This window comes from Neolamprologus multifasciatus, chromosome 4 (assembly GCF_963576455.1).
Source record: "Neolamprologus multifasciatus chromosome 4, fNeoMul1.2, whole genome shotgun sequence".
Classification (NCBI taxonomy): Eukaryota; Metazoa; Chordata; class Actinopteri; order Cichliformes; family Cichlidae; genus Neolamprologus; species Neolamprologus multifasciatus.
This window is the reverse complement of record NC_140442.1, coordinates 13,991,219-14,007,344: the sequence shown is the minus strand read 5'-3', so window position 1 is coordinate 14,007,344 and position 16,126 is coordinate 13,991,219. Positions and strand designations below refer to the sequence as shown.

At 39.0% G+C, this 16,126-nt stretch overlaps 2 protein-coding genes across 11 annotated transcripts in view; one reads left to right on the top strand and one right to left on the bottom strand.

Annotated features, from left to right (window-relative positions):
* Positions 1-11: 11 nt before the first annotated feature.
* Positions 12-7,358, bottom strand: LOC146520026 (somatostatin receptor type 2-like). 3 transcript variants are annotated; one of them, XM_085158344.1, is made up of 2 exons: positions 7,253-7,358; positions 12-4,975 (listed from the first exon to the last, which is right to left on the bottom strand). In XM_085158344.1, exon 2 carries the CDS (start codon positions 4,930-4,932, stop codon positions 3,820-3,822), a length of 1,113 nt encoding a protein of 370 aa, XP_085014470.1. In that variant the 5' UTR covers positions 4,933-4,975; positions 7,253-7,358; the 3' UTR covers positions 12-3,819. The 3 variants fall into 3 exon arrangements, with proteins under 3 accessions (XP_085014470.1, XP_085014469.1, XP_085014467.1); XM_085158343.1 differs by lacking the exon at positions 7,253-7,358 and adding an exon at positions 6,785-6,898; XM_085158341.1 differs by lacking the exon at positions 7,253-7,358 and adding an exon at positions 6,485-6,592.
* LOC146520023 (uncharacterized) overlaps positions 5,569-16,126 on the top strand; it is a 170,528-nt gene continuing 159,970 nt past the window's right edge. For 3 of the 8 annotated variants that reach the window (XR_014873920.1, XM_085158346.1, XM_085158345.1), the window contains exon 1: positions 13,433-16,122. Coding sequence is in view for 2 of the 8 variants with exons in the window: in XM_085158346.1 (XP_085014472.1) it covers positions 16,088-16,122 (35 nt within the window). In the remaining 6 variants the exon portion in view is untranslated. Of the gene's footprint in view, positions 5,851-6,044; positions 10,038-13,432; positions 16,123-16,126 lie in introns of those variants that run through there. The other 5 variants (XR_014873926.1, XR_014873921.1, XR_014873925.1 and 2 more) reach the window with 4 other exon arrangements.

Genomic DNA, 16,126 nt, shown 5'->3' with positions numbered 1-16,126 from the left:
TGTATTTTAAAAAAAAAAAAAGAAAAGAAAAGAAAAAAAAGAGGACCAGGGCCCTAACCAATCACAAAGTAATGCCACATAAAGAAGAAAAAAAAGAACCCCTGTTTGTTTAGCTGCTCTATTGAAAACCAACATGCATATCCTTTGGTCTCCTGCGTAACCTCAGCTCGTAGACAGTGATGAATTTCTGAAGAGTGAAATTGAAGACTTCTGAAATGGTCACACTGTGGTTTTGTTCTGTGGTGGAGCAGTTGAGACCGCTCAAAGGACATTCAGGGACACAGCTGAAACGAAAAGGAAGAGGAGAGCTTCATTCGTTTCAGTGATTAAACTCAGAACAAAACTGGAATATGGATATGCTGTCTGTCTCATTTCTTTCTTTTTGTTTTTGTTTGCACATTAAAATATATTTTTCAGAAGTGAAGCGCTGCAGTGCATGTACTGTTATAGAAGAACAAAGAAACAAAAATGGAGTCTCACTTTGTCAAAACTTAGACTGAACGCTGAAACACAGCTGATAGCTGATAATCACATGCCTAACTGATCAGATGTAGTTAGGCATGTGATTATGGCTCCACCTTGTGGTCACATTTAAAACCGCCACACACAAAAAAAGAACAAGCCCGGTCATGGGCATTTAACCACATCCTGCATTAAAACAGCACATAAGATGAGGTTGTATCCCTTCACTACGTTACATTACTTCATTATTTATGACATAAATTAAACTTGTCTCGTATTTATGATTTGCTATGACAGTTATTTTGTGTTAATTTGTGTTAAGTGACTATAACGTCCGACTAATTAAAACAGTTTAAAGTAAATTGGATTTTAATTTAACATTTTGTATCCTTAGAAAATTGGTTGAGAATTAAATGGGTGCACAAATCCCCCGTCTCCATAAACACCCATTAGGAAATAAGCCGTAGCCACCTTGTAACAATATTGAAACACAAGTCAGCGAGGTAGCGTATTAATAAAAATAAAGTCTGGTTATTACAACACCAAACATACTTAATTTTAGTGGGTATTGAAACCACTCACACATGCTTTGTGCAGTGTACTATAGTGGACTGTGCCAATGTGAGGTTCATGAGGGGGAGTTCAACTTTCAAAATAAATTATCTTCCAGTCTACATTTAAACTAATAGCTTTCATTGGGTTTAATAATATTTAACATGAAATAGTTATAATTTAAAGTGATAGCTTGATGATTGCAATGAGCGGTGCTATACCCCTTTAATTTCCACCCATGATTGCACTGACATGACCACATGATTTTAGGGAGGGAGAGGGTCCAATCAAATTTCCCCTTTAGCCACACCTCTGGATACCTTTGACATCTAAGTCCCACACTCTTCATAAACAACTTCTGTGTTTACCTGCTCATTCATGCTGTGACAAAGGTCAGTTTTAAAAGACTGCACCAAATAATTTGTGAACATATTCTTTATTTAGTTTTAACACAACTATACACAATCTCATCTCATTAGATAACTATTTCACTTTAATTTAACTAAACAGGAGCTGGGGGAACATATATATCCCAAAATACAAGAATGGTAACATTCACAAAACAAAGAAAAGTGAAATAAAACACCAACAGAACAGGCAATGTAATCAATTCAGATATTGTAAAGGAAAAAAATTGGATTTTAAAAAATCAGCATTAATAAACAGCAGTAACACAGCTCTCCCTTGATATCTGCTACCACGATACTTAATGCAAGGTGTTTATTTTGCTCACACATACTAATACAGACTATAAGCCTTCACATGTATCTGATGTGTTTGGTTTCATAGCTCAGAGATGCTGAGTTTTTTTCTTCTTCTTCAGTCTTCTGAGCAACATCTAGTCATAATGTATTCCTGGAGTCATCTCTCTATTATTGTCATGCTATAAATGTTTCTATGCAACCAACACCAACTGGTCACTGTTGCTATAGAAATATAGGACACTAGAGGTGCTCCATGTCTTTCAATGCTAATAAGAAGTTACAATCCTGTTAACATATGCAGCAATACTGCAGAGAGAGTGCCAGGCTGGATATGGAATTTGGTTAGTTATGGATGGGGTGTGACTAAGTGTGTGTGTGTGTGCACTTCTGCATATCATGTAAACACTCACAGAAAGAAGTACATATTGAACTCGGCATGCTTAAGGCAGTAGTAACACGTATTTTACCTCTTGTTTGCTAGAGAGTGCTAGCTGACATGTTCACATCAACACATGGGCAGTCACTATTCTTCATGAATTAATTAAAATCTATCAGTAGCTTTGATGCTTTTGAAGAAACCTCCACATCTAATATAAATGTTTCATAAACACAAAGATAGTAATCCAACTATAGGAACAGAGAGGTCACGGGCTGCCAGAAGGAACTGTGGACTCCTGGAGCAGCACAGTGACGATTTAAAAAGGAACACCACAGCCTCTTTAGGATAAGTGTTCTAGCCCTTCACAAATTCACAACACGCAGACACGGAGTATTAGAAACCACACTCAAAATGTAGCCCCAAGACGCCACGGAGGACGATGGGTCAGAGTCAAAGGATACAAAGTGTTAACTAATAATATGTGATGTGGAAGCTCAGCCTCCAACTACAGGAACTGATTTAAGATATAGATCAAGTGATCTGTACCCTTTGATGCACACTGCAGCTCCTGGGAAACCGGTGGACAGAAAAAAATGCAGTAAAATAACTATAAATAAGAAATTATCTTAACAGGTTTCAGGTTTGGAAAAAAACCTAATAAAAAGACTCTGGATTCATTCTTAATCATTTAGAAACAGCTCTCCAAAATTTAAGCTAATTGGTAATTATTACTTTGCAAACAATGACAGCAAGATTATTATATGGTAGATGTCGTTAAATAATAAGCAGTGTTGTGAAAAATCCAGTAAAACAGGAAGGTAACATTGCTCTATTTAATACCACCATGGTACTACAACCCTACGAAATGTCTATACATCTTAGCAGCACTTTGGTTAGAGGCTTGCTTGATAAACTGTCAAGCCAGTACCCTTTAATGGGACTTAAATTATATATTTACATAGTGTAATGTAGGGAGAAAGTGACACAGGACTAAATATTTGGTGGCCTACTGAACATTCATATTTACATGAGATACATTTGTCTTACAAGGAAAATCACTCACAAAAATAAGAAAAAAGTAGCTATATTACAGAACATAACGACACACAACAGCAGTGACATTCGTTATGTTCTACAGCTGACAGCATTCGTTTTGTACAAGACAGGATTGAGAGATTCATATATTTATATACAATTTCTGACTTTCTTTAAATACAGTTTCTATTTTGTTTACTGTCAAAACACTTCCCGAAAAGAAACAAATAATCTGCAGTTACACAATATCTTGAGCACACTGTTCTCTTGTTATTTTCAGCCAATACAAAAATGTGTAAACTTGGCACAGCCTCTCTGCTATAAACTCTGTACATAGTGCTGGGTCTCTACTACACTGGTTAATTGGGCACATTTGCAATTGGGTGTTGGCGTCTGTTTAGTTACTTCAGAGTTAATACACTCGGGACTGAGGAGATTAAATTTGCATTTCATTTACAGCCTAAAGACAGCATTTATGAATTTGTGTTATTATGTTATAATAGATTTGCTTAGAACCTGATAATACATCAAGAGGGACACTGCAGTTTGACATGCCTTTGATTTTTCCTCTGTGTTGGTTTTTAATAAGTTTAATATTTAACAATGTTCTTCCTGATGAAACCTTAGAGAGATTGGTAACTGATGACTGTTTCTGAGAGTGTGTACATGAGTCCAATCAGCCGCCCCTCAGATGCTTGTCTGCAGGTCCCCATTGAGCAGAGTACTCTGGGTCTCCGTCGGGTCATTCATCATGCGAGATTTGTCCTGTCGGCTATCACTTCGATCAACCTCGTCCAGCCCTCCCACATTTTTAAGACACAGGACATTTTGGAAACTCTTCTTGAAGTTCTCTGATAAGAAGGCATAAAGGATGGGGTTAGCACAGCTGTTGGCATATCCTAGAACCACCACGAATGCAAAGGTACTTCTCAGAATCGGGGTGGTGCTGATGGTGCCCGTCACTGATGTGACGTTGAAAACGTAGAAAGGCAGCCAGCAGAAAACAAACACTGCCACCACGATGGACACCATCCGGGTGACTTTCCTCTCTGAGCGCTTCCTCTTGGAGGAGCCCACACGGATGCCCGAGGACTTCACCTTGATGATGATGCACAGGTAGCAAAGGCAGATGACCATGAGGGGCAGGAAGAAGCCTAGAATGAATGTGTAGAACATGAATGCTGTGTAGTAAGCCTCTTGAGGTTCAGGCCATACGATGGTGCAGAAGCAGCCATCGTGCTTTGTAATTACACCACTGTAAATAACAATTGGCAGGTTAACCATCAGCGACACCCCCCACACTGCCAGATTGATAGTCTTGGCCATGCGTGGCTTCCTCCACTTTGTGGATTTAATGGGATGCACCACGGCCAAGTAGCGGTCAATGCTCATGACCATCAGGCAGAAGATAGAAGTGAACTGGTTGAGGGAGTCGACGGTCATCACGACCCTGCATAGCACAGGCCCAAAAGGCCAGTGGACCAGGGCCAACTGGATGGCAATGAACGGCAGGCCAAGCATGAAGAGCACATCAGCCACCGCCAAGTTGAGGATGTAGATGTTAGTAACTGTCTTCATCTTGGCGTAGCGCAGAATGACATAGATGACGAGAGCGTTTCCACACAGCCCCATAGCACAAACCAGAAAGTACATGCAGGTGATGACCACCGTGCTGGTTCTGTTGAAGCTGTGGTCTGTGTAGTTCCCGTGGGGGTTGGACTCATTGTCCTGCATGAAGCTGTCGTACATGAGGTGCTCCGACAGGTTTGGAGGGGATGACGGGAAGATCCACGAGTCCATGACACCTCAGTCTCTCTGTGTCGCACTGATTATGACATCCCACCTGGACACAAGCACAAGAGAAGCTATGTCAGCTAAAGTATGAAATTCTTGAAAACCGACCTCTTTATTGTGTTCTTTCAACCCTGATGGTCTAAATAGCAGAGAGTTAATCCACTTGCGGACAGATGATATGAGTGGCTATTATATGGCAGAAAACATCTGAGCATACGATGTAGCAATAAGAAAATTTGTTTTTCACATGTATGGCCAGCAGTTTATATAGGGAATCTAATAGTCTACACCATGATTATCTGTATCTCTGCTGAGAACAGACCTGAATAACAGCATGTCTTAGGATGAATATCTTCTCATACAGAAGCTTAGATGGTGCTTTCTACCTGAGGTTAGACCTTCTTTGCCTGTTTATTCGGTCAGGCTTACTGCTACCGAGGGAAATCACTCCACACCCCCTAAAGCCATAAGCTCTCCCGGGGGAAATTCTTTCATTTCACACGCTGCAAAACGATCAGCTGTGACAAGCCACCTTGGATTCGTTGTTGACACATTCCCCCCCACCCCCCAATTTATTAGGGGGAAGGCATGGATGTAAATTTATCTCAGCTTAAGTAATTGAATGGGGGGAATCACGGCACTGCCAATAGCCTTGTTGCAGTGAGACTGAAGTGCTTTTCACTGCCAGTACACAGGAGGCAAACGTGGTCTGACAACTTAGTTTGAAGCCAAAAAGATAAGAGGTTTTATTATGCCAGTGCATCATTTTCTCCATAGCAGCAGGAAAGGTTGGACTCTGCCTGCAGCCTTGTATTTTGGTAAACAGCCGACCACATGTTACTGTTGTTCGGGTGCTTACACTGTTGTATTACCTATCACTTGGAAACTGGAAAAAGCACATTCCCATCGCAAAGAATAAATAAGGTTAGTGATTAGTTCTATAGAGGCAGAGCACAGACACGATTAACATGGTGCCTAAAGCACTCGTGTAAATGAAAAATGAATCACACACCTAAACACTGCAGGTGTCTGGTATATTGTGGAAAAAATGCTGTGTTTGAGGTACTGTGCAAACTGAGCAACAGGTATTCTCTCTCTCTCCCTATAAAAATATAAAGCCAAGAGCCAGCAAAGGAAGAAAGGAGTCAGGAATGCAGTTTGCTTCCAGCAAAGATGGTAAAAAGAGTATTTTGTACCTAAAACCCTTCAGTAACCTGTTTTGTTTTGGGGGTTTTTTAGCAGAAGACAAGACCAATTACACAAATCTGGTTCAGAAAAGACAAACTGTGAAAGAGTGAGGTTAAGTCATTCATTAACAATATTAGGAAACTCTGTATACAAACAGGATAGGATATTGTTTGGTTATGTGCATTGTGAAATTGCGCCCGTGTAAACAGTTAACACAATTACCACAGCCCACGGTAAACGGGCGAGACATTTCTTTGGCTCAAGCACATTCAATTTCCCGTTTTTAATTCATTAATCCGTAAATCTGACTTTATTTTCGTACATTTTTTAACACATCCCTATCAGTTGCTCTTGGAAGTTATTATCTTACCTGTAACTGGGCTTTTTTTCAGCATTCACAGAACACACCGCTTCTGTGTGGGTTCAAGTGTTTTCAGTGTCCACGGCAGGTTCATCTTCAAATATTCCCCAAGTTTGTCTTATGGGCGAGATGGAAAACCACTGCGTGATGCAAAATTTCGTTTTGCATTAATTCCGTACTGTATTGTGTGTTACGCGGCAAGAGAAAAGGAGACGGATGCCCTCGTGGTGTGGCGCGCGCAGTAACTGTCTCCGGCAGGAGGACGCGGGGATGTTTAAGCAGTGCCGGGGAGGTGCTGAAGAGACTCACCTCTGAACGAAGAGGGACCGTCTCCAATGATGCAGATAGCCAATCCCACATAAGATGGAGCTGATCTGCATGAAGCATGCTATAATTTAGCGACTCTGGTGGCGAACGCCCTGCGCCACTGTGGATAGGATAGTTCTGGGATGTGACAATAAAGTTGACGCCAAGACTTAAAGGAGGTCAGTTCATATCAGCTTATCATCCAGTTATCATTTGACTTTAACATTTTGGTTACAGGATCGAGGCACGAGTTATTTTTCATGAAAGAAGTTATTTACTTATTTACTAAAGTTTATTTACCCAAATTACATTTTTTTGTAATTTAAATTTTATGTAATTTCTGGGTAAAATATGTCAGAACGCATTTCCTTAAAGTCAGACTAGGATTGGCTAGGAGACGGTCTGTTGTCACAAATTTTCCCGGAAGCTACAAACTCAGATTTTTGATTGCGCACAAAAAAAGGAGCTTACCTTTAGCTGAAACCTTTAACGCATGCGCTTTACACGTGAAAACTCTGCGGTTCGAAACCAGGAGCTAACACAAATGGTACGACACCTGTTACTCAAGCACAGATAAAAGGACGGGTTGCGTCAGGAAGGGCATCTGCCCTTAAACCTGTACCAAATCAAACAATATGGATCCATCCGCTGTGGCAGCCCTTGGGAAATTAGAGCTAACCGAATGAACCTAAACTTTACAGTCTGAGCAATGCCGCATAGGCATTGCACAGTGAAAGTTAAACTGTCAAAACGGAAAAAAAATGGAGTGACTGGAGTGAGACTTGGATGTCATCCACAAAGGAAAATATTACTTTCAGCCAAAAAAAAAAAAAGTGTAGTGCAAGTTCATGCCCATACTTTACCTTTAGTTCAACTTTTGCCCTTCAGGTGGCAGTAGTGAGCACAGAGCTGTAAAACAATCAGGTGCTGCAGAAAACTCCAGCACTCATGCAAAGCTAATTTCATCTTGTTTCCAGAATGCGGTAAACACAATACATATCTAGCAGTCTCAACGATGCAGGATGTTGCTGAGGTGGTTGCAGATAGCGGTGGGTTTTTATAATCGATTTATCGATTAAAATCGATTCTGGCTTGGATAACGTAAAATCGATTCATTAAAATCCTGAATCGATTTTTTAATATAAATTTATTTTGCCCGAAATGCCAGAATCTCTGGTGAAATCTCACAAAATTTCAACAACCACCAAACAGCTAAGACAGTAAATGAGAGCAGGAACATGGATTCTGCACAAAGACTTAAACACACAGCCCAACCGCAGATCAGAATCAGTGAGATGTTGCCTTTCTCACAGTCGGGGCTGAAAGCCGACAGCGCGCTGATTCTGATCTGTCGGCGGTCCGCGCTTTGTGTTCACGCCCTTTATGCGCTGATTCTAAAGCTGTTAGTTTTATCTCTCTCCAAACAATATTGACCGAACCAGCAGCAAAAGAAGATCCAAACTACACTTCACATAAACAAAGTCATGAATTCACTCTGACTTTTATTGTTGTGCTTTGACCACGATGCACAGCTCTCTCTCGCATGCTCGCTCTCTTGCGCGCTCTCTCTCCCTCTCTCTCCCTCTCTCTCTCTGTACTGTTTTCTGCATTATTCGCTTGCTTGTTATGCACAAGTCTACCGTTGTTTACAGCGCTGTCGGCCGATGTTTTATTTTTTCGTTTTATATACTTCCGAAAATCAAACCTAATTTCTGCCGTTCAATACCGAACAAATTTAAACTTTTTAAAATTATGCAAAATGCAAAATGCTCAGCCTTGTCTCTAATAAAACCGCTGTAACTTCAGAGGTAATGTTCATGTGTTGATTAATGGTTTTCTTTCGTTTTTGATCTACTGCAGAAATTTTTTATAAAATCCCAGAACAGGAAAATCACCTTCATGTTTTTCTGTGTTTTATCCTCAGCTACTTTGACACAAAGTGCCTCTGCTGTGATGCTCACACCTTTGATAAAGTCTTGGTGTGTCAGCTTCCTTTTTATAGATACAAAAATATGTAAATGTACTGATCTGAATTATAATATTTCTGACTGTCAAAATTTCCCAGATTCAAATCAAAGTGAATCGAATCGATTTAAATCGAATCGAATCGAATTAAATCGAATCGTGGATCGAATCGATTCGGGACCCTGTGAATCGGAATTGAATCGATTCTAGAAATCAGTGACGATACCCAGCCCTAGTTGCAGAGTAGTGCTGCGACGGATTTCCGGCTCTTTTTAGAGAACTGGCTCTTTTGGTTCTGCTAACTAAAAAGAGCCGGCTCTTTCGGCTCCAAACCTGCTCTTCAGGTTGTTTTGTTGCTTTAATTAATTTATTATTAACAATAATATAAAATTATGCACAAAAGGAATTACTAATGTAAAAAAAAGTGTTTTTATTTATATATGTTTATTTATAAATATATGCGGTGGCCCCTAGAGACAAAACACATACAAACTCCAAAACACATTTCTAGCTTGAACTGAACTTCCAAAACAGAGCTACCTAGATCACTTAAATTACACAATTGAAATCATGAAAGCATATGTGTATTGTTTGTGTATTTATGCACAAGCATTCGTATATATTCAAATAATTAAAAAAAAAAGTTCATTTACCTGTTACTACCACACACCAAATCCGGTTGTTGGTACTTGCTGGCTTGTGTAGCCACTAGGTAACAAAAGCTCAACACTGCGCCTAGCATCCTGGAGCACTTCTGTTGTCTTTTGTACATGTTTTGGAGTTTTTACTGCTTCGGGGTTTGTACGTGTTTTGAAGTTTGTACGTGCTTTGTCTGTAGGGGCCACCGTAAATATACTTTTATTTATTCACTCCACATAAAATGTAATAAATAAATCCATAAATTAATACAAATACAAAAAAAATACAAAAACCAACTATTCACATTTCAACTTTTATCTATTTAAATTTTCAGATTTTTCCTTTTACAAATTTAAAGTGAAACAACACAAAACAGTGCAAACCACAACACAATTAAATATAAATTATAATATGAAAACAAAAAGAACATGCACATTCTCTGTCATATGGGCCTGCATGAAAAAACTTTCTCAATCCTTTATCATCTGCAACTGAAAATAGTTGTGGATGATTACTATACCTTTCTAATGTGACGTTGTTGTCCCTGGCTCTTTCTCTCTCTCTCCCTCCCCTTCCTGTGCTACTGAGTGTAACTCAGTAGCACAGGAAGTGCCAATCAAGAGTGCCAATCAAATCATCCATCGCATTATGAGTGAGTCTTCTGCACAGTTAGAACACAGTATTAATGTTTCAGAAAATCATATTCTAATTGCAATTATATAGTCTATAAAAATTCAATGTTTAGTTTGTATAAAGTGGTTAAAGAGACATATATAATGATTTTTTCCATCTTGCTGATAGTGACAGAGAAAGAGTACGGAGCCCCGCAAGGGACATGGGAGAAAAAAAAAATTAAGACGGACTTTTGCGAGATCTCGCAAAACAAACTCGGGATCTCGCATTCTTCAGAGGCCGCCAGCTCGAAGCCGACCGGGAGGTCAAGGCACGATGTGCCGGGAGAGCGGTGTTCCTCCCAGCTGTAGTAGGTCTCGACCTCCCGTTAGCTTCGAGATGGTGGGTGTCAGATCTCCGAAAACGTCGCAGCACTTTTGCAAATATGTGATGTCTTGTAAACCGAGCACATATGTGATGTTTACACAACTACATTCACGCCTCAAAATATCTTAAAAGTTTATTTTGTGACCTAGAAAGAGTAATATTACAACTAAGTAGCTGCCGCCATTGTTGGAATTCAACTTTTGCGAGATCCCGAGTTAGTTTTGCGAGATCTCGCAAAAGTTCATCGTAATTTTTTTTTCTCCCATGTCCCTTGCGGGGTTCCGTAAAAGAGAGACACACTTTTATCACTTTTATTTTTAAGCATTTTGTTTGTTAGTTGTGTTTTTAAGCACTTGTACCTTGTATCAATGGTACTGCAACCTCTGGTAAATGGTACGGTACTTGCTGTAATCTGCATGGGGTCAAAAGAAGAGCAAATGATACCCTGTAAGTAACAGGCTGGCATGAAAATTTGGGGGCATTATTCAATATGATAGCATAATACTAAGGTGCCACTTAGGTTTCTTTGCAAATGGATGAATGTGGGTTTTTTGCCACAAAAGCCATGACTAGTAAGCTGACAGACCTGCACTTTCTGTCCTAACACTATTACTCATGACACATGAAACAACAACCAATCTGGAAGATGTCAGACCACATCGGGTTTAAAATTGGACTTAATCTACTGTGTCTGCCTTGTTTTTCTTTTTCATTTAAGAAAAGAACTTAGGGAAGTGCAATGTTTGTAACATTATTTTCAGATTTAGGGTGGGCGTTAATGGCTTAAAAGCATACTTTGTTTTTACATAAATAGCAGTTCAGGGAAAATCTAGTACTGGGTGCAATTCATCGTCAATGCCTGTCTGCTAGTCCTGCATTTGAAATTCGCATGAGGCCATTAAGCAGTTATTGATTGGATATTAGGCTTTCTTTTTTTTTTTTTTTTGTGAAAGCCAGGAAACAAGCACATGTTGACTGTCCAGAAGAAAGACAAAGAAGGAAAAGGTCATGGGGGAATTTAAACTGTAATTTATTAGTAGGTACCTTGCCGCGACAAAGAATCAATGACCCATTAACTTGGTTTTGTGTACAATGCAATATAATTAAATTAAAGTGATCTATTAACCTTTCTGTATGATTTTAACATTGATATTGTAGGTAAAACTGTGTTGTCATTGAAACCTTGGCATTCGACAAGTGTCTTGGGATATTATGGCAACTGAAGAAAAAAAAAAAGATTTTTTCATGAGGCCTTTAGGCACTAACACTTATTACGGGTATTCCCTCTGCGAAAAATGCATGGCAGTACATAATAGCACTGAACGATGTGCAGAATGAAATCCTGACTTGGCTTTGCTGGGTAGTTCAGGTCTTTATTTGCTTTCTAAGTACTGAGGCATGATGAAGTACCTCACTGGTCCAGGCCCTGAACTGAACACATTGATTATACATCGTACCATGGTGAATTGACAAACAATTAGAAGCCCGAGGCAGCTGTAAAATATTTAATGAATACTACTGATGCTTTTGGCAATTATGTAATGACTGTACCACCAGTGACAAAAATTAAACAGGTGTTTTTGGAACCTGTTTATATAATAAGTTAGCAAACGTGAAGGAAATTAGGCTTCATTCAGAGACTGTTGACATATTTTGTCCTTTTTCTGTCTTTAGTGTTTTGTCACTTATAGTGCTGCAAATTGTAAAAGAAAAAAAGGTTACTACTGGACTGTGTAAAAGTCTGGCGCCACCCCTCATTCCTATATTTAGCTAGAAAAATGGGAAATATGGGCAGAAATTTATTACAACACCTGCAAACATACATGGAAATACAGTATATAAGCCAAAAACAGTCTAATAAATGAATTTATTATAGCCACCTTTATTCTTCACCACAGCCTGAACTCTCTTAAACCAGTTTTCTTGTCATTTTCAGGAATAGTTCTCCTGCCTTCTTGGGAGACATTGAATGTTGGCTACCTTTTGTTGGACTCTGGGGAGGCCAGTCCACAAATGATAGTGTTCTACTGTTTGTTTTTCTATCCAGATATGCTTCTGCTGCATTGGCAGTGTGAATCATTGTCCAGATTTTTTTCAGATAATATTGCATTTTGGACCAAAATCTGAAGATATTTTTTATGATATGTTCATAATTCCATTGATTTTAATAAGAGCCCCAACACTACTGGCTGAAATGCAGCACCAAACCGTGACAGAGGCTTCTCGAAAAAATGAAATACATTTTATGAGGGTTTTTTTTGAAAAAGTTTCTGTGTTTACATGTTTTGGATCTTTAAGTGTTAAGTTGCTTAAAAAAACAACATTCCCCTAAGAATAGTCAGATGCAAGGTTTAGACTGGCAATGAATAAAAAAGACGGCAATGCCCAAATAGATCTTTGAAAGACCTTTATAACCTGCTAAAATTATTTTTGACTGATTTAAAACATTAAATAAAAAGGACTAAATTAATTTCTCAGACATTCATGAAAAACTTTCCAACACACAACTGTGTATGGAACAAAATAAATTAGATGAGTTATTTATTTATCAAACCAAGGACTTTGTGTTTAAGGCATTATTAAGTATTTTCTGTGACTAAGGCACTATCAGCCATATGCCTTGCCCAGTCTGTGCCAACGGCTCTATCAGTAGTCTTAACACACTGCGATTTATTTACAGAAAATGACTCTGCCTGCTGCAACAAACTCTAACTCCTGTGAGACACTGTTGCGGTGACTAAAGTGATTCTGAAGGATCTGCTTCATGTTGTTCCACATAGACTATTACAACAAACTGAGCACTAAGAAATACAGACGTTACCTTGAAACACACCTGTTGGGACATTTAGAACACAGTAGTCGGATTTGAGCACCAAGGCTCACAGTTGACATTGGAAGGCTTCAATCATATTGACTATACTTTTTCAGCTTTATCCAGAGTGGTTTCAGTGGGATCTCACTGTCCCCATCTTCATTTGTATGAAGATGGGGACATCTTCATACAAATGAAGATGTCCCCGGCACGGCATCTAATACCAAATCTTAACACAGATAAGATTTGGTATTAGATGCCGTGACTGTTAATAAAAAACTGAGACCTCTGATTGCTATTCAGCTTTATGTGTTTTTGAATTTTGCTGTCAGAGGTATCTTTTATTTTGCTGGCATGATGTCGCCGGACTGTTCATCTTTGTAGCAGGAAGCACAGGTTATAATCAAGCTGGGAATAAACAGTGTGGGTTGATGCTCTCCAAAAAATGATGGGTGATTAGGAATCATTTAAAAGTCAGCGCAAATCACTGCGCTTGACAGACGTTTTGAGTGCCAGCCATGTCCATAATAGCTGTACCAATGACATTTGACAAAACGTGATGTAAAATCCAAATTAATTACTTTGTAATTCCTCATGTATAATTAATTTATGAATGCTTTTTGTGATTGAAATAGCTGGTTAAGTTGAAATGATGCTACCCTAGAGGTACGAGGTATGATAGTGGAATGATTTAAACCTTTAATGTGAGGTACATTCAAATAAAACATACCCAGACTTTCATTTTTTATTGTTAATATTATTATTTTATTGTACAGTTCTGAACAGAACACACAGCACAGAATTTTGTCCACCTAGCCATCAGCCTAGCTTAGCTGTTTGTGTGCAACAGCTGACAGCCGGTCAGTTCCTGATGTGGCTGTAAATGTGCTTTTAGAGCTTTGTCAAAGGGTGTTATCTGGTATGCAAACCAGTCACTGCTCTCTTTTCTGTTGTTGGAACAGAGCTAAAGAACTGCTTGTTTCAGAGCTGTTTAGTGCGATTGATTATCTTTGCTGGAGACTGTTCCACTGGATTTTTAGCGCTCTCAGGTTCAGTCCAGAATTTTCTTTAATTGCTTTCTTATGAGTTACAGATAGCATACCTTTTTCCATCTTATCCATTTGCACACACATACCAAACACAATTAAGGATGTAATTTGTGTAACATGATAAAAACTAAAAAAAAGAACTAAAGCTAACGTTTGTGACTATTGTTTATTGTGCAGAGTAATCTTCTCCATAGTCACATTGTTCAGTCAACACCATGTGAGACTGTCAATACCCAATATCCATGATCTGGAAGGAGGGCTGTTGCTACAGTGTTTCCCTTCGGTCGATTGCTTTGGAGGATGGCAGCCGTGATGGTACTAGCAGGGGACTTTGTACCACTGTCACCGCATTCATGTTGTTTAAAGGAAAATCCGATATTTTGGCCTTACTTTCACATGTTTGATGTAAGTGTCCTTCCATCTTTGGCTCTGGAGTGATAAATACAGAAGGTTTTATTGCACTCACTGTCACCGTCATTAATTCAAGTAATGTTTTCTACATCTGTCTCTCTTCCTTTTCACACCTTGCCCTCCTCAGATAAGGAGTAGACCCTATTTCACTGACACACACACAAGGAGAAAGACACGGGAGAGGAGCCAGCTCACAACCTTTAGAAGTACAGTGGTACATCGTGCTGATATGGGACCAGGCCCCCTTTTACTTTCAGAACTGCTTTAATTCTTCATGCCATATATTCAACAAGAGGCTGTAAATACGGAGCCATGTTTTCAAGTTGTTTACAGCTAAAATCTGACCCTATCATCTGAATGTCGAAGCAGAAACCGAGACAATGTTTTTCTAACCTTCTTTATTCACTGTGACTGTGTGAAATGTAAACTTACTTAAAAAAAAAGATGTTTAAAGTTCAAAAACACCGAGTGCTGGAAAGCAGAACCAGAGCCATGACACTGACATGCGTTAACAATGCATTTTAAACAAGAGAAGAATGTCTGTAAACTCTGGAGATGCTTGTGTGGGAAGTAAATCATCAGTTTCTGAAATACTCAAACTAGCCCAACAAAGATTGAAAAATTCAGAGTCACTTAAATTTTCTTTGAATTCTGATGCTTGGTTTAAACTTAACAGTTTGTTTTGACCATGCCTACATGGCTAAATGCAGTAATTTGCTGCCATGGGCAGTTGACCCAAACACCTAATAAAGTTAGCGTTCCAAAATAAAGGCTGGATTCTTTACAGAGCACTGAAAGCTTGCTTATAGACACATTTTCTTTCATGTTCTGAGTATTTCTTTTCCTCTCGAAGGTCCTTGGAATTGTTTTCTTCCACTTTTCAAACCAGACTTCAGACAGAATTTTATGCCCTTCACAGCTGTAACTTTATGACTCATATTCTCATATTCTCTTTCAAGCGTTGCCTGGTTGCCTGGTTGCCTGGTTGCCTGGTTGTGTGGTTTGGGAAGCAGTTGGAACTTGCTGTGAGTCAAACGATAAAATGAAAACTAGAGGAAATATATTTTGAAATGATCAAATATAATTTTTAACTTCAGCAGGTAGTTTAGCATTTTTTTCTTTCTGAAAAAGTGAACTGTTATACTGTTAGAAGCATTATAGAGTCGAGCATTGCACTTTTGTGGGCTTTATTTTAAACACAGAGGCGTTTAATGAATCTCTTGAGCCTTCCATCCACAAAAAGCCAGTTAATCTTGCAATCTTCTAATAAACATTTTTTTTTTTGACACACTTTTCTGCTTCACAGCTGTGTGTGAGGGTAAAAGCTGACAGGTGGAGCACCTGGTCGTTGTGTGGTACTTTCTAATCTTATGAAACCAATTGGTTTTCACTCTACTTTTCAGAGCCCAGAGATGAGAGATAAAATAGCTCATGGAGGGAGACAGGTGTTGGATAAGATTTCTCAGGTAT

Bases quoted from the DNA above. Each gene is read 5' to 3' on its own strand.
- LOC146520026 (XM_085158344.1), bottom strand. From the start codon at position 4,932: ATGGACTCGTGGATCTTCCCGTCATCCCCTCCAAACCTGTCGGAGCAC.